Source organism: Osmia lignaria, chromosome 14, assembly GCF_051020975.1.
Source record: "Osmia lignaria lignaria isolate PbOS001 chromosome 14, iyOsmLign1, whole genome shotgun sequence".
In the NCBI taxonomy this organism is placed as follows: Eukaryota; Metazoa; Arthropoda; class Insecta; order Hymenoptera; family Megachilidae; genus Osmia; species Osmia lignaria.
The window spans coordinates 3288703-3314731 of NC_135045.1; the positions used below are offsets into that span (position 1 = coordinate 3288703).

General features: G+C 34.3%; 1 protein-coding gene across 5 annotated transcripts; it reads right to left on the reverse strand.

Annotated features, from left to right (window-relative positions):
* Positions 1-208: 208 nt before the first annotated feature.
* On the reverse strand, positions 209-25340 carry tweek (transmembrane protein KIAA1109 homolog tweek). 5 transcript variants are annotated; one of them, XM_076692326.1, is made up of 51 exons: positions 25093-25340; positions 24605-24798; positions 24161-24480; positions 23932-24075; positions 23532-23851; positions 21178-23453; positions 20823-21109; positions 20449-20752; positions 20055-20381; positions 19354-19726; positions 18785-19288; positions 18285-18543; positions 17894-18229; positions 17728-17804; positions 17141-17656; positions 16838-17063; positions 16373-16761; positions 16146-16307; positions 15951-16076; positions 14943-15081; positions 14142-14384; positions 13461-13717; positions 13345-13374; positions 12921-13224; positions 12452-12850; positions 11865-12374; positions 11373-11788; positions 10854-11295; positions 10530-10774; positions 9784-10448; positions 9553-9713; positions 9272-9480; positions 8846-9075; positions 8552-8770; positions 8394-8465; positions 8178-8333; positions 7935-8114; positions 7661-7862; positions 7196-7593; positions 6719-7125; positions 6307-6636; positions 5928-6242; positions 5664-5856; positions 5356-5585; positions 5013-5294; positions 4752-4940; positions 4361-4567; positions 4195-4218; positions 3506-3636; positions 3237-3433; positions 209-2981 (listed from the first exon to the last, which is right to left on the reverse strand). In XM_076692326.1, exons 3-51 carry the CDS (start codon positions 24411-24413, stop codon positions 2762-2764), a joined length of 15081 nt encoding a protein of 5026 aa, XP_076548441.1. In that variant the 5' UTR covers positions 24414-24480; positions 24605-24798; positions 25093-25340; the 3' UTR covers positions 209-2761. The 5 variants fall into 5 exon arrangements, with proteins under 5 accessions (XP_076548441.1, XP_076548440.1, XP_034186915.2 ...); XM_076692325.1 differs by having other exon boundaries at positions 17882-18229; XM_034331024.2 differs by lacking the exon at positions 13345-13374 and having other exon boundaries at positions 17882-18229.
* Positions 25341-26029: the final 689 nt, after the last annotated feature.

Sequence of the window (26029 nt, forward strand, 5' to 3'; positions counted from 1 at the left end):
ATGAATAACTACAAGTTTTTTAAATATTTTTATTTACTTGTTCAAGTATAGATAACAAATGTACAAAGAAAATAGAACAACAGTTGACAATTCAGTATAACTAAGTCCAAATAAATTCAAATCTGTATGATAAATACTATAGACAGAGATGTGAACATTTATATCCCAGGCACATTAGTGTATTTCTTCTAATTTGGACATGTGCCCCTTCTTTTTTTCTTTTTTTTTTTTCTTTTTCTTTTACTAAATACATTCTACATAGTGATAAATTGGCTAATATAGACAAAGATTTTAGAATCCTCTGAACAATGAACTGTTGATTCAGTTACTTTGTCACTTGGATCTCACCGATTTCTTTATTCCAAATGAAATAAATAAGAAAAGAGGGGAAAAAAAAAATATTTATACAAATACATCAGTGTATGGTTCGCGAGTAATACTAGAGTTTACAATGTAAAATTCACTATTCTTCTACTGGCTGGATCTACCAAGTCTTTTTTTCGTTTTTGTTAATTTGATAGAACATCACGCGTGAAGAAGTCGCAACAGTGAGCAAATGTACACGCACGTGATACAAGTTCCGGTGGAAACTTATTCGATATTCGGAATAAATTAATCTATTAATCTAAAAGAGTAGCAAAATCTCATTTATTTTTAAAGGAACACGTGTTTCGTTACTGGGATACAGATTTTTTTTTTCTTTCTTTCTTTTAATTAAATTTAGAAAATCTTATTCTGAAGCTACTTAAATTTACAGATCACATAGAACTACTCAATTTCTTCTATCTTATCATATCAAACACTTTCAATTTTTAACAATAAAATTGCCGGAACTTGTATATAAAGCTAATACGCATATCACCATACAGATACGTATTCATATATGTGTATACGTCTGACGTTACAAAATTCAAAGTAATCGTTCACTATTATAAATAGACGTTATCGTTTACAGTATTCACGGTTATGAGCAGTAAGAAGCCCGAAATGATCGCTTACAATGTAAAAGAAACTATCTCTTCTTTTTGGCTCGTTTCATAACATAATAGAAACAGATTGATATACACCTTGTTCATTATCCTTCCGTTCAACTTTTTACATCTAGACAAGTTCGTTATTAATCGTGATGGCTTCGGCTTAAAAGTTAAGTAATGCTGCAGGAAGACTGAATAAAAGAAACAGTGAACTCTTGCGACTATATCGGTGGGTCTAAGTGTACAATGCCTAACACGAGTTTCTTTAATAAAAAATTTAAAAAAAAAAAAAATAAGGACGCTTGAACAATGATACATCGATTATTTCTTTTTGTCTCTTCGCATTATCTACGTTCAATTAAATTTTATTACACACTTCGCTTAAAATAGAATATATATGTATATATTGAAATCCGTTATCCTGCAGTAACAACTTATCCCCTAATATGTATCAGCTTTGTTTGAAAGTGCACCTTGCAATTATAACTTGGCATCATTATGTATATAGGTATATATATATATATATAATTATGCAGAAAGAATTGCGCTATGTATACACAACAATATATTACATTAGATTACAACGATAATTGAAACTCGTATTCCGCCGTGATAAAAACTTAATCGTAGGATTCGCGCGAAATTATGTTTAACGATGAGCAAAAATGCCACGGCTGGTATCAACTATACAAACGTTAAATCCCGAGATATTAAAAAAGGAGAGAGAGAGAGAAAATAACGAAAAGAAATTCTTAAGAATGTAAGCGTAATCGCGTGAGCAGTTTGTAGAAAGACAATCCTTTTTTTTCGGAGATAGTAAACTCTAAGAAAGCTGCGGAGTTTCAAGCGAGAAGAGCCTTCTGCCTTCTATTTAGACGATATTTATAACACGTACAATTAACTCGTTTAAACCTTACCTAGGCGTATAACATTTCTTAGAATGCTAACTGTACATAATACGTACGCTACCGTCAAAAAGTTTGGAAACAAAGAGATTTAAATAAATAATTCAACTGCGTTGCATAATATAAAATATATACTTGATCTAGATAGTAATATAGAAGAGAACGGTATTAGAATTAAGGAAAAGAATACAATGTAGAATCACTTATCTCGACTTTTTAATTATTTTTTAAAACAATTCAAACGTTTCCAAACTTCTTGGCGGTGGTGTAAATAAACGTAATTTATCAAATTTTCTAAAGCTGAGAAACCTCTTGCGTATAATTCGGTGAACTTAAATGACTTGCATCGAAAAATGCTTAAATTCAATGATTACAGTCACGATCGCGAACGGTCTTGGAATTTTCACTATGTCGGACTAAGTTCCTTCGTGTTATTACATTACGAAAATATTATGAACCGTTGCTATAAACGTTGGTAATATACATATATATATATTCTAAGGTTCGTTGATGTGCCCATGGCGTTCTGTGCAATATTCTAACACATTCGAACGGAATATCGATGATTATAAACCTTTATCTATAAGGTAATGTACAATTTCTTGATTATAAGTTGCATCTCATCAACACGCTTCTTACAAATGTCCTTTCTCCATTCACTCGAAACTATATGACGATTATAGAGTTCATCATCGGTTTATACACTGAGTAGGATTCGGTAATCACTGTGATATATCATACTAATCAACGTTCGTTCTATGTACTTATACAAAGTATAATCCTTTATCTTCATTTGATACTCTGCTAAGAGACCTTTAATTATCTTGGACGATTACTGTTTTTCGATCTGAACTCTTCAGGATTTCTCTATTTACTCCTCCATTATTTTTCTCGTTTATGCTCTTTCTGTTCCTCGGGTGGTTCTTCGCGAACGGCTGAGACCATCCTTAGCATGAGAATGGCTAGTAATTTGTCCAGAGGATCCATGAAACCTCGTTGAATCCATTTTGGTATCGTTGTACGAGCATGGGAGAAACCTAATTTCTGGAGGATGTAATCTATACCGTAAGGTTCGATGCTTTTTCCAGCCCATGAAAGTAATCTTTAAAGCGAAGAATACAAGTTAATTAGTAATACAATTTGATATAAATCAGGAGTGTCTAATTGCTGCCCCCACTCTTACCGCTTCAGACTTCCCCCACCATTCAGTAGTGTCAGTAGTGGGGCAAATATTGGAAGAGTGGGGGGAGCCGAGCGCGAGCTCCGTGATAGGGGAAGGAGCCACGAGTTGCCCGCGGGCCGCAGGTTAGACATACCTGATATAAATAATTGTAACAATGGTTGTACGATGATTTACCTTACGGTTGGCTCTAAATGCCACGTTTTACATCTGTATGATCGCCAATCTTTTATAAACATTTCTGCTGGATCAAATTGTTTGCGTTTCTTTTCGTCTTCGGTGGTGATCGTTGTTGAAGTAGAAGTACTGCTTGTCGTAGCAGTTCCACTTTTCTTATCGTGAGGATCTGGACTATGCGCTCGTGCACCGATATGCTATAAGAAGAATAATTTATATTCATTAATGGTATTTTCTTTTATTGATTATTATATGTAAAATATACCCACCACTTTTTCTTTTTCTTTCACGTATGAAGTGATTAAATCATGAAGGAAGAAAAAGGCTTCAGCATCCACAGTGACAAAAATATGATCTTCAAATTCTGTTATGAAACTACATTCAACTAATGGCTTTTCACCTGTTAAAAAATCAGTTATTTTTAGATATATATATATTCTGTGTAATAATATGTGTAATTCTAACTGTAACATTGCATTTGCAGATACAAATTAACAGGTTCACGATAAACACAAGCTGTTATTTTTTAGAATACAGGGATTAGAAACATGTTAGTATCATCTAATTTGTCTAATGAATTATTTATCATTTATGCAACTGTAATTTGAATACGATTATACTATATTCGTGGTATAAAGCATTTACAATTTCTTCTATTTCTTTGTACCAGTGATCGTGATATATTCTGGTGCAAAACATGCGTAATAAACGTAACTACCCAAAATGATTTATTAATTTATCATCAAAGCTCGTGTGGAATCTTTCGCATTTACTTAACATTCCACATGCAGAACGGATTCTTTATATATTAGTGTCGGGGAGCAAACTTACACTATGTAAATTTCAAAGCATTAAAATACCTTGAATATTCTAGAAACAAAGTTAGTTTGATTCAATGCAAGCTAAATAAATAATTCTTACCAAATTTCAAATAAATTCATTTTCACTCTGTACTTACTATAGAATATATGTTTAGGAGCTCCTAAAAATATACGAAGAAAATACATAGTTGCAACAAGTCAAATGAGAACAGTTTGTACTTAACAAAACTGTAAATTTTATGTGTCAAAGAAATATCTCGATTTTGGAATGTTTTGTAATTTCTGGAAAAAGATATAACTTACCAATAACATCTGGAGTTTTGGCGGTTTGAAGGTGTTCAGTTTTCAAATGTAATTGCAGTGACGGTAAAGCAAATATAACTTCTCTCGCATGAGAATGTTCTTGTAATTTCCCAGAAGTTGTTGATGTACTTCTTCCACGAGTCATGTTACCAGTTTCAGTCGTTGTTTCCATTCGTTCTCTTTCGACGCATGGGAACCGATCCACGGCTATAAATTTAATTATAGTCTTAATTAATTAAATTTGAGTATAGCCTTAAGGAATAATGAAGTAGTAATAGTAATAAGAATCGGGTGGAGTATCATCTAGAGTCATCTATATCTTAAAGTTCTTATGAGGAATAATGAAAATTTAAATATAAAATATTTCACTGTAAAACTCGTTATAGCTTACCATCGATTTCACTACTAGCAAACGCATAATGGAACCATTCTTGCAATGATTTAAACTGAGGTGGAAAGACTACGTTGCGACTCAACTTGCAAACGGTAGCCATAGAATTATGCCTCGCGTGTTGTTCTTGTTGCTGACCTAAACTGATGGTCAACGTTTGCACGACATGAACGTCGCATGTATTTGGTGCTGCGAAAAGGTATCAAGTTATATAACTTCAATTAAGATTAAAATCTTGAGTGATTTATAAAATGTAATTACATTCAACGCTTGGTATCTCTTGCGCTTCGGTTGCAAAACTGATGCATGGTTCCTTCAAGGAGAACAGTGCCCAACTTTTACTTTTAAAGTTGATTCCATGGAAACATGCCAGGCTGATGTTGCAACCGTGAAGTTCCATTGTCCCACCGAGTACAGTCCCCGTTGATGGTAATGAGAACCTTAAACTACCTAATTGTAATCCTGCTACTTGAGCCAACACCCCTTGCCAGTGTCTATGGTGACGGGCATCAGTCATCATTGATTGATTTAAATTCCATGGTGCTGTAACATGTAAAATCCATTGTGTTTAATTATATCACGACAGAAATAATCGATTTTATACCTTCCGCAGTAGGTTTCCTTTTCTGTTGTCTCTTTTTGAAACTGCTATTTGATACTCTTTGATGTCTCGGTTGGAAAGAACTGAACACTCGTTTACTACTCTTAAATTGTTGACTGAAAAATTCATCCAATTTGTAGTACATTTTTAATAGATCAGCTGTTGTTGATTCACTGATCATAAGTTGCAATTGATCCCATCCTAAGTCACCGTGCATGAAAATCACTGCAGGCCTAGATTAAATTCAAATGAATGGTTAAAAATCTATTTAATCCCAGATTTGTAAAATAAAAAGTAGATATAAAAGTAACCTTCTCGTTGGCATAAAAGCATCACCGCTGCTGTTTCGATTAATTTTCCATTCGTCTCTTAATGTAACATCCAGCGAAGACACTCTAGACATTAACACGCTCGCCCCCATATAGTCCAATCGCAATTCCAATGCAAACAGTTTTAAGCCAACTGTATGATCAGGTTCTATCCCAGGTTCTTCTCGAATGTGTACTGTAAAAATGTACAACGTGAATAATTTCACAAAATTAAATCATTTATTCTTCAATATCGAAATAACTTACTGTATTTATCAATCTTGCTCAATTCTATGGTACCACCAACGATACCACCTTTTGCATCTAAACTAGATCCTCCTAATCCAACACCTATGTATAAATTTTTATGCCCAGTACTTCCTATAGACAGTCTTCCATCAGAGCGAAAATCTTTGGTCATCCATGTAACATTACCCATCACGTTGCCCATGTTCATATGAACATTTAAACGAGTGAAATTTATAGCAAACAATACCAGTGTCTCCCATGCAGATTCTCTTAATTTTAATTCTGAAGATGACGTCTGTTTGTCCGAAGTGAAACTCCATCCTCTTCCAATGTCTAATGTCATAGATAGGATGTTAGAAATGTTATTTAAAATTGTAGTTTAAAGTTTAATTAATACCTTTCAATCTTGCGTGTGCTGGCATATCACTTTCTAAACTCAATCTCAATTTATCTCTGTTCAACGTCGGGCTTCGTTCTGGAGCACTTTTTGATAGTCCATCGGTCCCGTGTCTGTCATAATGTTTCAATAAAGAACTACCCATAACTGCTTCTTCTTGATTCAGAGAAGGGCTACCGTCTCCTTCGGAGTAGGCGGTACCCGAGCTCAAATCTCCCAAAAATAAACGACGAACTATACTGCGTCTGTACCATGCTTTAGGAAAGGCCAGAATTTCGCTTAGTCTTCTCATGTCATATTTGAACGAGGCAGATCCGATATCAGCGATTGCTGAAAGTATCATATAAGAAAAATTATTTATCAAAATGAAACGATACCGTGTTAAAAAAGATATAACAGAAATTACGCTTACTGGAAAATCGTATAACTGCACGACTGGTGTCTGACTTTTTCGATTGTTCACTTTGAAAATTTAATCTACGACTTCTTGACATGTGAAACTTCACGAATTCAACGTTGATGCTTAGAGAATCTTTCCTCTCACTGTCGGACAATGGTGACCATTGGGCCTCTTTCAAGCCCGTTTTCTTTCCACCACCATACGGATGAAATATATAAACAGAAAAGTCGGCTAGACATCCGGTGACAGACAATCCGCCAATTGCTGAACCAGCTTCTTTTCCGGTTGTTTGGGTATTTGGTGATTTGTACTCTCGAAATTCAACGAGCTCTTCTTCTGCTCGCTTGGACGAAAACACTATGTCGAGGGACGGCAATTGAAGCATACATTCTACACGAGACACCGGCAGACAAGAGAATCTGCAAAATTAATCATTAGTTCTATTAAATATCAATAATTGTACGGATGATGTAGTTGTTTAAATATTACCTAAACGTGGAAGGTTGCATATGAAAATACACTATCACATCAACGGGGAAACTCGCGTAAACGTAATTGCTGCTGCTTGCTGCAGTGGCAGCCCATGATGTACTTTCTGTATTCTCCAATGGAAACATTGCATTTGTTTGTACATTACTATGAAATGTACTATGGAAATGGGTCTTGCTTGGTATTGGTTCTAACGTTTGTTCCAAGAATTCAAGAATATGTGGACTTATTATAGTCTCCTCCGGTATACTTTGAAGCGTCATCCAAGCGAATAAGCTGGCCTTCTTAGTACTAGCTTTCTTAAACATGCTTGTCGATGATGGATTAAGCAAACTATTGTCGGACGATATCCGAGGGGACACTGATTCTTCGGGTAGTGTTTTAGATTCATAGTGTACCTAAAAATGTTCACGTTATCGTTACAATGTCATATTTGATATATCTGTGATTGTAAAATAATTGTACCTTCACGTCTAAGCCAGGGATATGAAAAATTGTCAAATCCACCAGAGGTACATTTGCGTGTTGCAAATAACGTAATCGCGATGTACTTGTGGTTGATGATTTTTCTTTACTACTTAAATGCTTTCTGCTGCTACTAGGACTACTTGGTTGAAATTCGAAGGTACCTCCCGAACATGATCGTTCCTTTTTCATTCTGCTCATACTACGAAAACATTATATATTAATCGTGAAAGAAATATGTAATAGAAAAATGAATTTTGTAATAGAGATTTACATTTTAATTTCATCTTCTTTCCCTGGATCTTTTGTGTGAAGCACGCATTTACCACTGTTGATTAGAACTTTTACATCAAGTTCAAAGTCTATGTTGGGCTCTTGGGCTTTCTGGGGTGTTATATATGGCGACGAGGTTGATGAAGATTGTTCTTTTCCAAAGGAATCGAGCAACGGTGCACTGTAAAAATAATTTATTAAACATAATTCAATAATACACGTCATATTTTATTGTTCTACGTACTTTCCTTCCATACTATCATAACTTGAGGTGCAACTGATATCTCTGGTCTTCTTTCTTAATTCAACTCGTTCTCCTTCAATCTCAATTGTTTCTGGCCATTCTAATTCACCTTCTGGTAAACTTAGCTCAGATCCAGCACTTGGTAATGACGATTGTCTATGCGATAAAATAATTTATTAATTTCTAGTGGAAGGAATATTGAATTTCTAAACGTACCTTCCCATTGTATGTGTATCACTGAAAGTAACTCGTGGACCACCGAGTCCTCTTACACGTAGGGAAGCCGACCTATGAATTTAGTGTAACATAATTTCTTCAAAAAAGACAATACATAAACATCAATTAAGAAAAAAGATTATGAAAGTATATCATACCGACTTGGACCACTTCTAGGACTACTTTCATAGCTAGCAGAGTTTGCTGAATTGACTTCCATATTTAGGTCCTCAGGACTTTCAAGTTGATTTTCAAGTGTTGGAGATGGTACAATAAACGATCGTGATCTATAGGTATTTGGTTTACCACCGAGACCTAATTTACCTTTTATTCCGGATGCTTTAACAGACTGTCTTCTTAATTTTTGAATCATATCTCTGCACAGTTTAAAGTATTAGTGATTGTAGTTTATTTTTCAACAGTTCATTTAAGTTGAATTTATAGAATCATACCTTCTGAAATCTTTAAACACCATAGCTTCCAATTCGTGCAAACGTTTCATTTCTTGTTCTATTGTTCCATGAGAAGCGCCCAATGACCGTAGATCATTTATAATTTTAGCCTGTTCGTTCATTTCTTTTTCAATCAGTTTAGATCTTTTCTTCGCGTCGATTGTTGGATCAAAAACAAACGCTGGTAAACTGTCTGTCCAATTTTTCGATTTCTTCATTAATATACTCTCCTGCAAATAGTGAACAATCTATTAGCGAATAACTACATTGTTAGGAAGTTTTTAAGTGAAAGAAAAATATGGAAACCGGCAAGTAGAAGGATCTTCTTTTATCTTCTTCAAATGGTCGTAGAAAATTTCTAATACATTACCCACTCAAAGGGGTGAAAAATTACTATAGGATAAAATAAATATAATTAAACCATACTTTTTTCTTAACCTGGCTAGTACTATTATCTGGTTGATCCGCATCATCGCTATCATAATCTGGATGTTCATGAATATCATCCTCCTCAGACCCTGTTAACATTGTTAACGTATGTCCAAGCGCTGATAACTGTTGTCCTACGTTAACATCTAAATGAATATCAACACCTTCCATTTGCCATTGTACATTTAAGATCCACTTAGCATTATCTGAAAATCATTAGAAGGTCTTATCTGTTCGTTGCAAGAAATTAACATAGAATTACATGTATTATTTATTACCAGACTTATCTGGTTTCTGTGCAATTGTTCTACTGCAAACTTCGTAAGTCCCTTCAGACACCATACACAAATTCATGATACTACTGTCAGTTGCATCTGGTTTCCAATCATCCAAAGAAGTTTCAAAATCATCGGCAAATCTCAGGCACAAACCCATGAATCTAAAAAATTGAAATATTATTATTTGTAAAATTTGTTTAGTATAGGTTGTCTTTAATAGTAACTTCGTACCTTCCCTTGCTAACTAAACTACCACTGCTACACGCTGATATGCTTGTATTTTCCAATGTCACTACTACAGCACCTCTGGATTCACTATCGTACAATCCTCTATTCATTCCCCAAGTAGGTGGCAAAGGGTTAAGTGGTACACAAATACCCATATCATCTACGGTCAATTGCAAAAATAATGTCCCTAAATGAGGAGCACTTAGCTGGCTCGTTATCTGACCAAATGTTAGGACTTCTTTATTTAAATTAGCCCTTTTCTCGTTCCAGTATTCATATGCATTTTTGTAATTCAACCAAACGAGTATAGCCTTATCGATAGCCACCGGTTGAATGTATATCAATGGACGCTTCAACGTTATTAGTACCACTTCTTTGTCCTCATCTTGTGCCATCTCTTCCTGAAAGGCATTCCGTAATCCTACTCTAGTATTGAAAAAAGCGAACTGTTGAAATTCTGGTTCTGCCTCTTCGAATAACACGTTTTTCAATAACTGTCCAAGGCTCAAATTAATGTCAACTTGTGCTTTTCCAAATAATTTCATGTGTGGGTTTGGCTGAGTAGCACCAGAAACATTTTGTACTCTATTAGATAACTGAAGTTCAACAGCTCCAGTTTCTAATCGTACAGCGGAATTGGTTGGAGTTGTTGCAGTCAATTGTATCCTCTATAAACATAAAATAATAGAAATGTTGAAAAATGTTGATACATTAAATTTAAGAAATAGCAGTGGATGAAAGTATCATACTTCAATACGAATAATTAATGTAAATAATATTCTTTTCACAACTGTGTTTGGCTCTTCATCCTCCAACCATAAAGGAACTGGTTTCTCTCCTCCATAAACTTTCTGTACAACTTCGTTCACCTCTTTCATGAACACTTTTTGCACGAATACTAAATGATTCAGAAGGTCTGTAGTCAAAGAATGTTCAAAAACACCGATATCAGCTGTAGCACTAAGGTAGCTGCCTTGTCTTAACACAACACCATCTGTAAATTACAAAAACTCCCATTAAATATGTTTATATCTTAAACCAGAATATCTCTAAAATTATGATCCTTCACTGACCTGCTAATTTGCTATCATTCATGTTACTATTACCATCTTGAATATATTCTGCGGACACGTGTACCTTAGGAAGTTCAATACTAGCTTCAGAAGGTAAATTCGCTTCTGTAACTTGAAGTTTCGTCGTGAAACTCAAGGTATGATGAGGTAGATCTACCGTAAATTTAGCTTTACTCCCAGTCACACCAGAACTAGTCACCTGATCCATTTTATATTGTGCTTGCAAAGATGGTAAGAGAGCTGCAGTTATGCTTAAACTTTGAAGGATTATATGGAACTGCATTATTATCGGTTCTAACAAACTAGACACGACTTGTGGCTTTTCTAAATCAACTGATGGGGCAGGTGCATAATGATGGGGACTGCTAGGTACACCTGTATCCACTTCGTCTGGTTGTTGACCCCTAGACATTCTTGACGATGTTCTTGTTACCCTTAGTTCCTGAATAAATATTTTAATTAATTAATTATCATAAGTAAATACAGGAAAGTAATTTAAAGACTAAATTTTATATTTACTTGCAAAGTTGAAGACAGCTGTTTGCTGCCTCTGGTCATCATACCATGCAAAACCACCGGATGTTGAGGAATGTCTATATTCACAGCACCAACAGTCAACAAACCACTATTTTTATCTTTCTGACGTTTACTAATACTAGAATACAAAGCTTGTGATTTTCCCACGGTTACTTTAACAACCGTTTGTTGACTTGGCGCTACTCCTTCTAGTAAAACGATCATGGTTCTGCCTATTTGCCCGGTCAAGCTACATTCTAAGCTCGCGGGTCTTGATTTTTTACGACACGTTAAACTCGCGTGAAGACTTGTTATTTCTGCTTCAAGTTTTAACCCGCTAAGGGTAGCTAACAATCTAGTCCTATGTATCCGGGCAACGCCAAAGATAACCAGCCTTGTTCGTTCTCCTGTAACGATGCCTGTAAAATAACGTTTAAATAAATAAAAGATAGATTGAACTTTGATTTTATAAAAAATCATTGAATTAATACTAACTTAATTCTCGTGGTAACGGTACCGGTGTTGAACTATTTTCAGCATTCAATCCTTTCTCAATATCCACATCTTTTGTTTCATTTAATAATTCATATTTTCGGCCACTTTTATAATGTTCCGAAGCATCAGCTGGTATAGAGAGACGATGGGTAATGGTTTTAGTTTCCGGTCGTGTGGCATACAAATCCAGTAGATAATAGATGGTTTTCCAGCATCGCGGTGTAAGATGGGTTGTGTCTTTACATTTGTCAGGGAGTACACAAAATTTGTCCAATCCTGATCCGCTAGGACTTGCTCCAAAATTAGGGGTAATCACACCTTCGCTCAGGTTTATGTATCCTTTTACGCTTTTCCCTGTGCTGCGTAACTTTTGAGCAAAACTTTGCGGCCGAGATCGAATACTAGCGCCGGGTGATATAACTTTTGATAAACTTGGTTCAAAATTACTGCGAAGCAATGGTACGTCTATTTTTTTACCCTCCAATAAAAGTTGCTCTTGTAGATCAGACGCTGTTTATAAAATAAATACATATTAAATAGGTATCAGTATTTAATTAATATAGATTTTAGTTAATAATTATATTTACTTGACGACGAGCCATTCTTTGCCGTTGTGTCATTAACAATTAAAGTATTGTTTCGTTTATTCTCTGGCTGCTGTTCTTTCAGTTCCATCTGTGTCTCTTTAACATTTTGGTACATATTACTAATTTGATGTAATAATCTGAGAAGAGGCATGTTTACTTGTTGGCTAATATATCGTATATTTAAACTAAAATTCACAACTGTACTTGTATGTTTCTTCAATTGGCCCCGAGATATGTACAGGACAGTTTGCTTTTGAATCATATCATCTACTGTCATATCAGCCATTTTCTTAACATCTATGTCGATACCGATCTTCTCGCATAAAAATGCCGGAGTTTCTGGTGGTATATTCAAATGAAATTTGCTACTGTTTCCTTTCTTCATCTGGTACTTGTTACCTGACATTTTTTATCCAACTTTATCGTGTCTTTTCAAATTGAATTTTCAAATTAATATTCTCTTACATACCTTTCTTTTTATCTGTTACTTTTCCAAATTCACTGACTACTATATCGATACGCATAGTTTCCATATTTCCCACTAAAGATATATTTGATCCTAACGAGTCCAAAGAAGATACATTATTCACATTTCCTGAACCAATGGCAGATAGCATTTGTTGTGGCATAACAGATAAGGAAGACAAAAGTGGTTCGAATATTAAATGCGCGTCCAAAAGTCTGAGGGAATCTTTCATTGGATAAAGGAGAGTACCACTGTGAACATCAGAGTCTTCTGTGTCATCTGTTGTCATTGTATTAATCTTAGAATCCTAAAAATATATATTTTCAATGTTTGAGGATACGTTTAAAAAAATACGTTTTAATATACAATGTGGGAAACAATATTTATTTAAGGTAGCTCATGCAATTTGAAAATGAATTTAGAATACCTTTAAAGATTTTTGCTCTGCACGAAAGACCTAAGATGAGAGCAATAATAAAAGTGGACACTATATAGAAAATATTTTCCATTAAGTATCACTTGGGGATAAAAATGATCGCTTACCCAATTTCCTTTTAAATTGCTTTTCTCATTGTCCTTTATAAATTCTTGCTGTTTGGCCATCCAACTGTATAAATCTTCACCTGTATTCAGGGGTTTATTGGATTGATGACTTGTCGGGGATGTAACTTGATCCAAACTTCCAGTACTATGCTGGCTACCATGCCCACCTCCAGAATAGATACTCGGATTGGAACCAAGTTGATGAGAATGTGAAACATGGATTTGCGGTGTCTTTTCTTCTCGTAGTGTCCCGTAACCTGCCATAAAATTCTATTTGTACATATATGAATTTTATTAAAAAAAATTTATGCTATTACTCAAAAAATGAAAGCACAAGATATTGTTAGAAAAGTACAGTTATGGACCTAGACATAAACAAAAATAAATACAAGACAAACATCTAATAAGCACTTTAGTCAAGTAATAAGCAACAGGTATGAGGAAGAAGAAAAATTAATATTTAAAAAAAGCACATAGTGCTGTAATTCAAGTGCGAAGCAATACAAACTTCAGATAAAATTAAATCAGGGTTGTCAAAGCAGTCTGCACATTGGGGATACACAATAATTTTTCTATTTCTATTCTTAACTTCTTTGCTATTCTATTTGTAATTATATCATATTATACCAATGTATAGACTGCTAGGATATGATCTATGGAGTTTGATTATCTCGCACTTACTTATGTTATTTGGTTCCCGAGCTTGATTAAATAACCCACCACTTGCAAGCAATGGAAAAACAATACTTGCTCGTGTACTAGCAGGCACTTGTGTAGGTTGTAGTGATTTTCCTTTCTTTAGATGAGCTACTGGTGGAGAGGGAGAGGTTAATGAATCCGGGCCTGGAACCGGTGTTGCAATAGGGGTTGTATCTTTTCCTCGAGGAGAACTTACAGGAACCGTCAAACCATCACCACAAATACCTGGTTATCCCATATCAAGCCATGTTTTTGTTTCATTAAGCTCAAAATTAGATTGACTAAGCATATTTAGGAGAGGCATGCTACAATTTTAATAGCAGGAATAATATCATTTAATCAAATGTATTTTATTACCCTGGTTAATAGAGATTAAGCTCCAAAAGGTGTATTTAAAACTTAAACAGAATAAGAGACGTATATGCAATGAACTTCTTCTAGCTTACTAAGTCTCAGGGAGATATTCTTCAAACAAATTTTAAACAGATTCAATAGATTCAAATAGATTCTTCTATGCTACTAATTAGAATAGCATAAAAGTCTTGATTTGAATATTAGCAGAGACACGTACCGTAATGTGTCAATGTTAAAATGCAAATTAGACATTAAGCAGTTACTGTAATTACAGTTTGAAGCAAATGCTGAACAAGCCGCAGGTGTATTAAGTGGATGTTTCATAAAACATCAGATAAACTAATAAAACTGTGACTGGTACAGGAATGTAGTACACTATGTACTTGATTTTAGATATTAATACTTTGAAATCAGTTGAATTTATAGTACCTGTACTTTTATCTTGTCCGCTCTTGATATGTGTATGCTTATGCATATGGTCTGTGTGAATTAACATAGCACATTCATCTGTGACTTCCTGTTCATCTACTTCACCCGCGCTACCCTCACCGTCTGTCAGCAAATTTTCCTGTACACGAATCAGTCAAATCCAGAAATTTTTATCTGACATTTTGAATAATGAAAATCATAATAATCCATTAAGATTTTAAATAGAAATGTTTCAATGTTAGTATAACGTAATGAGAAGTAAATTCAAAAAAATTAATAAAACAACAATAACTGAGAGTAATTATCAAAAACTTTCAGTTTTAGAAGTTTTGAATTTCACAGGAAGTCTTAAAATTTTAACCAAATCTATTTTGTATCATGATTAAAACGTGAATTATGATTTTGTGATATATGAGGTAAAATAAGCTATATTTTATTTGCAAAATTGCATATGCAACATAAATGTGCAAGTTTTCATTTTTTTAAAAATGTGTAATGTATCAGAGTGCTAGCATATTGTATTTGTTAGAATGGAGTTAATCGAGTTTAGTTACAAGATAAAGCATGTGTACTTATTAATGTGAGAATTAATTAAAAATTTTATGTGAAGAAAATTTACAAAGTTTTATGTTAGAACTACTTCTGTGAAATATTGAAATTCTTACTGAATCTTTTACTGTAATCATCCTCCTGTACATCCTTGCTTATTTGCTGGAAAAAAAAATTGCCTACCAAATTATGCTCACAATAAAATATATTATGAACTTCTGAATGAAATAAAAAACTTCTCTACAATATCAAACTCGCGTGACTAAAATAAAATTACATAAGAGATAAAAAAATAATAGCTCTAAATTAAGGGCATTAATTATTAAAAAGATAAGTGATGTTAAAGAAAATTAATGAGAAACGTGAAGAAACAAAGTTATGTAAAACTCCATTCCCAATATTTATCATTCGATTTTTAATATAATGAATACGTATAAAATAAAAAAAATATATTCATACCTCATCTGGATCTGAAACAGCAAACGTGACATTCAATGGCTTAACATGTTTAGTTTTGTAATTGTGTTCCAACAACAGTGGAGTGTACAGAACATTTTTCCACTGTCTGCTCAATACTATAACACCCTAACAATAAAATAATACATATGTGTAAATATACATATTAACAGAATCTATATTTATAATACAACATACCTGACGAAGTGTCGATAACAATGGCAAATCTGATTCTTTCAAATTAGCTTCAATATTTTTTAAATCATTCAACAAAACATAATTTTGTAAAATTGTACACAGCTGACACGACGGATCTTCTTGCAATGTTTTCGCTAGTGGAGTCAATCGTCCATAACGACTCTATGGAGCACATAATGATAATGAATTTTTTTCAATCTAACAAATATATTATTAAATATAAATACCTTGGCTGGCATATGAATCGCTTGCACATCTAACGCTTCAGCCATTAGACAAGCAACGATAGCAGTTGATCTTCTATACATTGTTCTAAACATATGTACTATTCGAATTGCAAATTTATTGCTAGGATTCATCCAAGCGTTTATAGCAGGTGAAGCTGTGCTTAATAAATTCCAATCTAATCGAGTGTAATCAATCTTTCTTGTTATCGGCGTACGCGGTGGTGCCGCGAAATTAAACCATACCGTTTTCAATTCTATGACACAAGAAACAGTATTTCCATTCTCAGCTTTTGAAGCAATACTAGCGCACGTGGCACTTGTGTTTATTTGTGCTCCATTACGTAAATTCGTTGATGCTGTTTCCGGTTCAGCTGCAGGCGCTGTAGAAGCTGTAAGATAATAAATGAAGTAGCTATAACATGTACTTATTAGTAACAATTTCAATATACATATAATAATATGTACTAGCTGCATTGTCTAGTTCCTCTTGACTTTTCACGCTATCTGTATAAAATATTTCAGCATCAACTTTCTTATTGTCGCTTCCATTTTCTCCTTTTTCAAACTGAGATCTCTTCACTACTTTTAATTTGATGCCTTCTAAACCACATTCAAACATTATAAAACCCAGTCTATCCTCTCCGGTTCCTAAAGTAAACTCCTCCGTTGCTTGTGGAGGACCAGATTGTTTCTGCAACGAATATATTTTCAATAATTTTCAAATAATTCATAGTACTTGACATAAATTAGGGAGAATAAATGACGTACACTTTTTTCTTTGTCATCCACAAAATGATGCAAGTAATAGTCGACACATTTCAAGGGAGAAGTTATCCTAGTACAAGTGAATAATACTCTTGAATAATGAGTAGGAATTGCTGTTATAACAGCGTCCTTCAATATCGAAGATTCGTTTCTAAGTCTTCTTAATTGTGAATGAGCTTTTCCTATATTTAACGTAACTATGATTTCTTCTTGTTGCTTCTCCGATGTCTCTATGTATACAGTTTCTCCACTTCCAATATCCGCAACTACCGCAGCTGTTTGATGACCAGGTAAAAATGCCTTGCTGATTTTATTCACTTTCTTCTGATTCGTTAATACAGCTGGTTTATGAAACGTTTGAACTACTTCTCGTGCTTGCTTCCCAACGTAAAACCTTCCTACCACATCGTCGAAACAAATAGCGAATAACGATACACACGTTAGGTCACGAATATTTTCAAGAGCAGAAAATGATATAATCTCTTCGACAACAGATGCTTGCAATAAAGTTATGTTCATCTGGAAATAAAATATAATTACTACAATCTTATGAAGAATACGAAAAAATGATATTAAAAATGATTAATCACCTTTGGTAAAATAATACTGCCTTGTACTTGTGTCATAATACTTTCTTCATACACGTTTGTTTGGAGGGCAATTTTACCTGTTTGTCAAATGTGTGTATTAATAGATATACATGTGTACTGAAAAATGAAAATATTTAATTATATTTAAACTAACGTTTATCGTCACCTTGTCCATTTTTAATATTTCTTTCAGCGGTGGATCGCTTTGAACTAGTTTGCACTTGACTCCAATATGATAAACTCTGATCTTGCTTTAGAATATTAGCATCTTCAACTTTTCCAATGCACTCGTTATGTAGATGATTTAAAATTGTTAATGGATGTAAAGTAGCTAACGTCGGTATAATGGCATCAATGAAACGTTGTAAACATTCGAGCACCATAGGACTTAACATAATATCTACATCGCCTTTAAATTTTACAATAACCGTTGTACGCGAACCACTTTCATTTTGTACGGTTAACAATTCTTCTTCATTGTGAGTAGTATGGTGTACTTCTCCTAAACGTAATTTTCATTTAGTCCAAGAATTATCAAGTATCCTTTAATATATTACCTTCCATTTGATTCAACGTTGAACTGTCCCAAATATACGGATGCGTTGGGGTTTTATTTGATGAACTAGCTACAGGAGAGCCATCAGATCTTGTGATCATTTTTAACGACGTAAATCCTTCGGTAACCGTTTCAAATTTCGGCACATACCTTCCACCGACATAAACCAGTCTACCTTCATCGGTACGTTGGAAAAGTGGTGTAGTAAATGCACCACTTCCTGCTGAAATGGACGATTGACCCCAATTCGAACAACGTACCTAAAATCAAATATGCAACGTATATTCACTGAAAAATTAAAAATTATTCCAAAAAATTTGGAAACATTATTTAAAACAGAATACCTCATTTCAAATTGGATCAAATGACTTGAGGTTTTTTGAGAAGTTATACAAATTAATTTATAAGCCTCAAAAAACCTTAAGTCATTTGGTCCAAATTTAAATGAGGTATTCTGTTTTAAAGAGTATTTCCAAACTTTTTCACGATAATTAATCCTACCTGAGTTAAATGACTAACATAACTCGACATCAATAGTGGAGAATCAACAATCGGTTTGTTCACTTGCATATGTAAATTCACAAGTGTAACATCTTCTTGCGACGACACAGCGGATATGAAACTTGTAGATGAAACCGAGTGGCTATCCGACGAGTCTCTCAAACCGCTATTTTCGTTTGCATCGTTCGAATCATTTTGAAAGCTTGTGTTTCGATTTACTCTAGGACTTCTTTTGGCGCTCATCATCTGCGGTTTCGCTCTCTCTAATGTGTGTGCTTTCTCAGACACAGGTACGTTCACGTTCGTTGAACTTTCTACGATTGATAAGTCCGATGAAAATTTTTTCTTCATACTATCGTTTCGGTTTAATACTGATCCAGATCCAACGATAGATTGTCGTAAGCTTGACGTACGACTTCCGCTTAATCCGTGACTTGTATCTTCGTCAGCTGAATAAAAAGCTTCGGAATGATTCTCTGAAGACATAGATATCGTCCTTTGCACCTGTGGATGTAGAAATAATTAAACACAGGAGAATGTATCTTCTTATGAAAAATATTTAACTCTACCTCCTGCTTTAACTTTTCCTCGGATTCTGATTTTATGTATAACGAGTGATGAGAATCAGAAATTTTAATCCCATCCGCAGTTTTCGTGCTCGATTGAATCGACTCGGAAAAATTCGTATCCGTAGATACAATTGGTAATGATTGGGGACTGTTCGATTCAAACGGTTCCATATCGGATGCATTGAAATAATCAACAGCTAGCTTCGAATCGGACACGCTACTTTTTGGAGCAGTTTCAATTTCTGGAACGCTTAAAATTGATTTACTGCGTTCTGTGTGCAATTTCGAATCTGAATCCAACTTTTGTGGTAACTGTGCAACAGGGCTTGCATCGACTAAGCGGGAATAGGGTACATCTTTTGCACTGTTTCCACTGGAATGAAAAGTAAAAAGTAAGAAATATAAAATGTTAATATTCGTATATTTTGATACTTCTTATTACGGATACTATATCTGTAAGCATAGTGTATTAGAAATAAATAGTTGAAAATGTATGAAAAGCTTGCAAAAAGGAGAAAATTTTCGTGGAGACAGAACCCACTGAAACTCAAGATAAATTAAAAAATTATATCGAACAGTATCGTTTGAATTGCAGATACGTATTGTAAATTTATAATTTAGCATATTTATGCAAACATGCAGTATTTAAAAAAATAATTCAAATGATGAATAAGCTGCTTCGAAGCTATTCCAAAGATTACCGCATTGATGTATAAGAAAATCTTCTGTCCAGTAGTTTCCGTTCCCCACTGCATGCGAATGGACTTGCTGATGTACCAATTAATTTTGTACTACTAGTTTCTTCGATACCCGAATCTTTATTATGATCTGTCACAGACCTTGGTCGTTCGACACTCTTTTTCGACGTCTGGGATCCATCCTGCGTACCGGTAGTCACTTTCAATCCTGTAACTGGATAGTCTTGTAAGGACACATCTGGTAAATTATAAGGCGACGTGTGGAATACTAGTTGACCATCGTGTAAAATAGACTGCCCAAACCCTTTTTCTTTTCCAGATTCGTTAATTCTGAAACAAGAGAAATAATGCATGAAAATTATATACATTTTCATATATAAATTTTTGGATTATATACCTGTACGCAGCAACATTGATACCATCTTGAAAATCGTGGTAACTCGGCTTAAAAAATTTCGGTCCATTTCGATTATTCCCAAAAAATGCACAGCCCCCTATGCAACCACATTTTGTTGATTTCACGCCACTTTCTTGAGGCCATAAAAACCATAATCGTTTAGTTGCCTCGTCGTGTAATTTTAAATATTTATTTTGTACCAAATGTAAATTATGTTCAGGTGTTGGAAGCGATATTGCAGCTTCTAAAATGACTGGGCCTAAAGCTACAGATCCTACTTCTAACCAAATATCAGATCCATCGCCTGGAATAAAATGTTAATCAGTAAATTACTCTGAAATTGGTATTTTTAATTTTACATGGACTTGTTATACCTGACATGCGACTACTGGCATTGTTATGGGATCTTCCACTGCCAGCTGTGTTCGTGTTACTTGTATTCGCAAAATGATCAGCTGCAGATACAAATTGTCTTATTAATATTCTAGGTAACACACCGGTTACACCAGATTTCACTTGTTGCCCATGAAGATTACAGGTTGACACGCGAATTGGAGATATCCAAGCGTGTATCGTGGTTCCTACTTCTTGAAAATACAAATCAATCGCGTCTATCGCAATTCTTGTCATTCTATACTTAATATCTTCAGAACTAGGACACCTGTAAGAGATATAATTAAATCATTCTGTTTAAATAGTTTAGAAATATTTCAAATTCATGGTATATACCTGTAATGCTTATCGATGTCACTATCAGGACATTGTAAGGGAGGAATACCATGGTGACAATGATGTGGCAAATCAGGAGGACGTAGACTATTCTCGTTACTTTTTACCATTAATAAAAACGTTTCAAGGGATGTAACGAGGTGATGCAACTGAGGAGAACTTATCTTCCCGGTTAATTTTCCTAATTGCACTTCGATCAACCAGGCGTATTCTAGCGTTTCTTGATCTAAACTTCTCCCTTCGTTACTGAACATTGCGTGACCTCTAACTTGCAATGCGCTTAGCATTAAATGTCCTTGATTCAAGTGACGCTCCTTGCTTGACCGAACAACGTTATCGGTGATCAGCGCGATCGCTGGTGACAAAAGCAATTGAAGTTCTGTCTCTTTATACTTTTTCTTCATTTCAAATCCAAACCGTTCCAGAAGTATAACCGGACAAGGAGGATCATTTTCACCACAATTTTTGACTAAATGAGCTTGAATATCGTGCATGGTAATACCAACTGTTACTTCCAACGGTCGATAGTCTCTTAGATCAAACGATTTTGATTTTCCATCTTCATCCTCTACAGACTCGATACTGCTGTTCTGAACATCTCTGTCTTTACTCCTTTCCGTGCTTACCGATGTAGGATTCGTTCGACTTTGCTGCATGTCCGTGAATGTTTGATAATCACCGAATAAATTTTCTTTCAAGTGTATAAAATTTTTCAAAAGTGAGCCATATAAAATCAATATAGAAGGACCTATCTCGAGGTCTAAACTAACTTTGTCGGGTGCTATAGACTGCGGGTCAAATTTTTGACTACCGTTCTTCGTCCACTGAAGTCCTGGTGATTTTCTACATCGAGGAATTCTCATTGGAGATAAAAGAATTTCCTCTTTCTCTGGAGTTGTTATATTCGCTTGCGGTGTAGGTCCTAAAGGTGGACACGGATGATATGTATAATTAATACTCAACGCGACGATCGGTACGGACCAGCAATCAACCCAACCAGCTCCTTTTTGACAAACGTTCCTCCATTTTTTACTTTTATTCAATTCTGATAAATATATATGGGATCCATCGCGGGTCATGATCTTCGCATTTTTATTCAATGCCAACAGTATTGTACGACTCGTGTTCACTTCTGGCAAGTAAAAGGAAAGATCGACGCTTTCACCTTGAATCCAAAAACGCAAAGGTATCGTGACCGGTAGATAGTCGACAAATGGAAGATCAAACGATAACTCAAAAAATTCTCCGCAAAAAGCAATGTGCGTATTTTCTTGATTTTGTGACGAACAATCGATCCAATTATATTCGTTACACAAGGTGATCAATTCGAATTCTTTTAGTAATAAATTAAACTTGCAGGTATACGGTACAAAATGTAAAATATCTGGCCTGGCTTTACTGGCCCAATCGTTAATCATATCTTGAAAAAATTCTTTGTGCGAATAAACTAAGTTAGCTGTAGCTTTACATCCGGTTAAATTCAACGTCCATTCTTGATGATCGTTCCATCTTATCGGATAATGACACTTGACACCAAATTCCAAAGTTTCGCTTTCAACTAAACTTCTATATTGCAAACTCGTGGTCGCTTCTAAATGTAACAGTTGCCCTGTTATTTTTGTAGTATATCCGTCTTGCAGAACTATCCATGGCATGGTAATCTCCAAATATGAACCAGCTCCTACGTTAATATGAACAGCATTTGTTTCTCTATTTTTACTGAATAGTATATCAATCGTAGCTTCGTTCAATGTCGATAATCTGATGTCGAATGACTGAACCTGTCGTTTTTCTCCGGTAACAGGAGTTTTTGTAACTTTCAACGGCTGATAATCATTAGGAAAAAAGAATTTAAATAAATGTTCTCTTTGTCGATCGGCCCAAGGTCCGTAACTAAAATCAGTACCCTTTCCGCATTTAATATCAATGCCCCAGATCGGTGGCATTGCTTCCACCATATCTCCATTCACTAATTGAATCATTTCTGGATGCTCAGGAACAAATCCAGGCTCGTCCATATAATAATAAACTTCCATGTTGTTCGAACTTAATACAACGAATCCTTCTCCCATGTATCTAGGCGGATCATCTACCATTCCAGTATATTTTGGACTTGGCGCTAAGATAACTTTGAAATTTTCTGCTTTACATTTTGTGAAATGCATAAAATGATCGTGCCGAGATGCTGCCGGTTTTGTTGAATAGACAAAATGTGCCTCTTCCACGGTTATCGACAGAGTTGTTGGTATTAACCGATTACCAAATACCAATCTTCCCTAAAAATAATTAAAAATTTTAAGCATATGGAATTTTTAAGAATGGTATTGCTTATTGAAGAAATGATTTATACTGACTGTGCAGACATCTAATTTGATAACAGGTATTAAATCTCTCCATGTTCTGGCTATAACGTGAGCTTCCTTTTTCCTAATATTATCAACGTGACGCGAAACATCTATTGCATTTATCTGTTGACGAGTTTCATGAGCGCTATTGCTAAACGATTCAGCGTCACGATCATCGCTATTGACGTTATGATTTTCCTCGTCAGGAAACATTTGTGGTGTAAGACCAAATGTTTTTTCTAGTTGTGCATATAACTGACAGCGATTGTAAACGTGTAATTCAAAGCCATTTAACATAACTGAAAGTCGTGTGTCGGAATGTGAAAGATCTAAAAAAAAAATAATATTCGGTTTGTTAGAAACTTTTAAACAAATTGATACAAGTACTGTATAATGTTATTTTAAATACCCTCAGATACGTCTTTGGGAACGTAACTTCTCCACCATCTGAATATGAGCCACCCATCCTGCACTCTGATACTATAATCTGTTGTGATATAAACTATATCTCTGAACATTATTTTTCCGCTTAATGCGCTTAAAGTAAAAGATCCTAAAAGTAATAATCATGAATTATAATGAATCTACAAACAAAAGTGTATTGATATATGATAGATACATATTTTTTAAAAACCTACCTACTTTAACATATCCATCTCTAATAATAAACCGATTTAACAATTTTGTTAGTATGTAACCGATGACTCTGCTATTATAATAAGCTATATAAATAATCCAAGAAATAGCAGATACTAATGAGCAAAGTAAATATATAAAACTACTATCCATTTTAAGGTCATCAAGGATGACATGTTCAGAATAGTTCCAAAAGGCTGGTTCAATTCCAGAGAAAGATGGAACTGTAGCATTGTACAGTTCATTCTCCTCCATGATGATATTGTGTCTTTTTTTTTTTTATTATGGAATCAAGAAATATTAATCATTTTGTCATGAATCACTGAAACCATGAAAAGCAAACATAATTACAAAAATGATGATGGTATAGACTGCTTTGCTAGCGATCAAACATAGTATTTCATATATTATAGTGTTTATAAATATTGCTTCAACAGCAAGCTTACATTTTGCATTGCATCCAGAAGTTAGTACATAAATACAATTAAAACAACCAAGGTAGAATTTGTAAACATAACCTAATGAAGTATAATTTAAAAAGGTATTTATAATTGAAGGACATTGTAAAACATGATCCTGGATTGCATACAATAAGATGGTCGTTATCATGCGATTATTCATTGACAAAATATCATCTAATCTGAAACAACAAAATAAAAATTCTTCAGAATGGTGCCATCAGCAGAAAGAGAATATCTGTTGCTGCAAGTATAGAATAAAAACTGTATCTCCTCATGCGCCTATTAATGCTTTAAGTTATTTAAATGATTGTCTACTTATTGAAGAACCTAAAATACTCATATCTTATATATGTATATACATATATATATATATATACACGTGTATAATACAATCGAACATGAGTGTTAAGTACTTTCTAAACTATACTTCATAAATGAGTGACAAATTAAACTAATCTGTTTAGCTGATTTACCTTTATTCAGTACTTATATAAGAATTACATTCAATTTTTGTCGTGTCACTCATGGTTTTGTGTTTATCAGTACGTTAGTTTTAATACATGTCACAGAACTGTCATCGACAGACAGCAACACATAACCACTCCATAATTGCCTACTATCATTGACTATAGATTTAACAATGATACTTCATACTCGATACCACAGACAAGATATAGAATAGACCTAACATCTTATGGGACTTCGTGTCCCACGTTCTGAAATACCGACATAGCGTAAAATCTTATTTTTGCTCGTCGCGTCGTTTTGTTGCGCTCTCTAGGATTCAGGACAGTAATTTCAGAAACTACGTAAGGCAAAACGACAGAAGCTTTATTTTTAAATGAATCAAAACAAAATATATCTTAATTTTTAAAGGTAATGATATGCATTAAGAAACTTTACATTTAAATAATTGGAATAACAAATTTTAATTTAAAAGAATATTTTAAAAAAGACATTCTCGAAGATTGTCAACATTTTCTTAATTTATAAATTTCAGGGTGTAAGCACCAAATCTGAAGTGCTTTTACAATGTTCACCTGATTTTATTTATAATGTTCCATTACCGCTCAACCAAGTACGTATTTACGTACCGGAAATAATTGCGAGAGAAAGCAGGACAGATCTGAAGAACCTGTAAGATCTCAAATACATACATGTACAAAGTGTACGTATACGTACAGGTGCAGAAGCACGAGAACTTAAAAATAATTTTTAATTTTATCAATACTGGAAGGAACGCTTCGTTCTAACTTTACAAAAATCAATCACTGATCGTAAATGACTAAAGATCAAACACATAAAGTGTAAATTCCAACTTCAAGTATGTCTAATGCTACCGTAGTGTGTATTTAACGGAAACGTTTATGTCACCACACATTCTTCCTACGTATTTTAGACATAACAGGC

Coding starts and splice junctions, on each gene's coding strand:
- tweek (XM_076692325.1), bottom strand. CDS start 24,413: ATGGAGGAGAATGAACTGTACAATGCTACAGTTCCATCTTTCTCTGGA. Junction 20,382..20,448: donor ATCAATGTTGCTGCGTACAG/GTATATAATCCA, acceptor CTCTTGTTTCAG/AATTAACGAATCTGGAAAAG. Junction 16,762..16,837: donor GGAACTAGACAATGCAGCTA/GTACATATTATT, acceptor ATTATCTTACAG/CTTCTACAGCGCCTGCAGCT.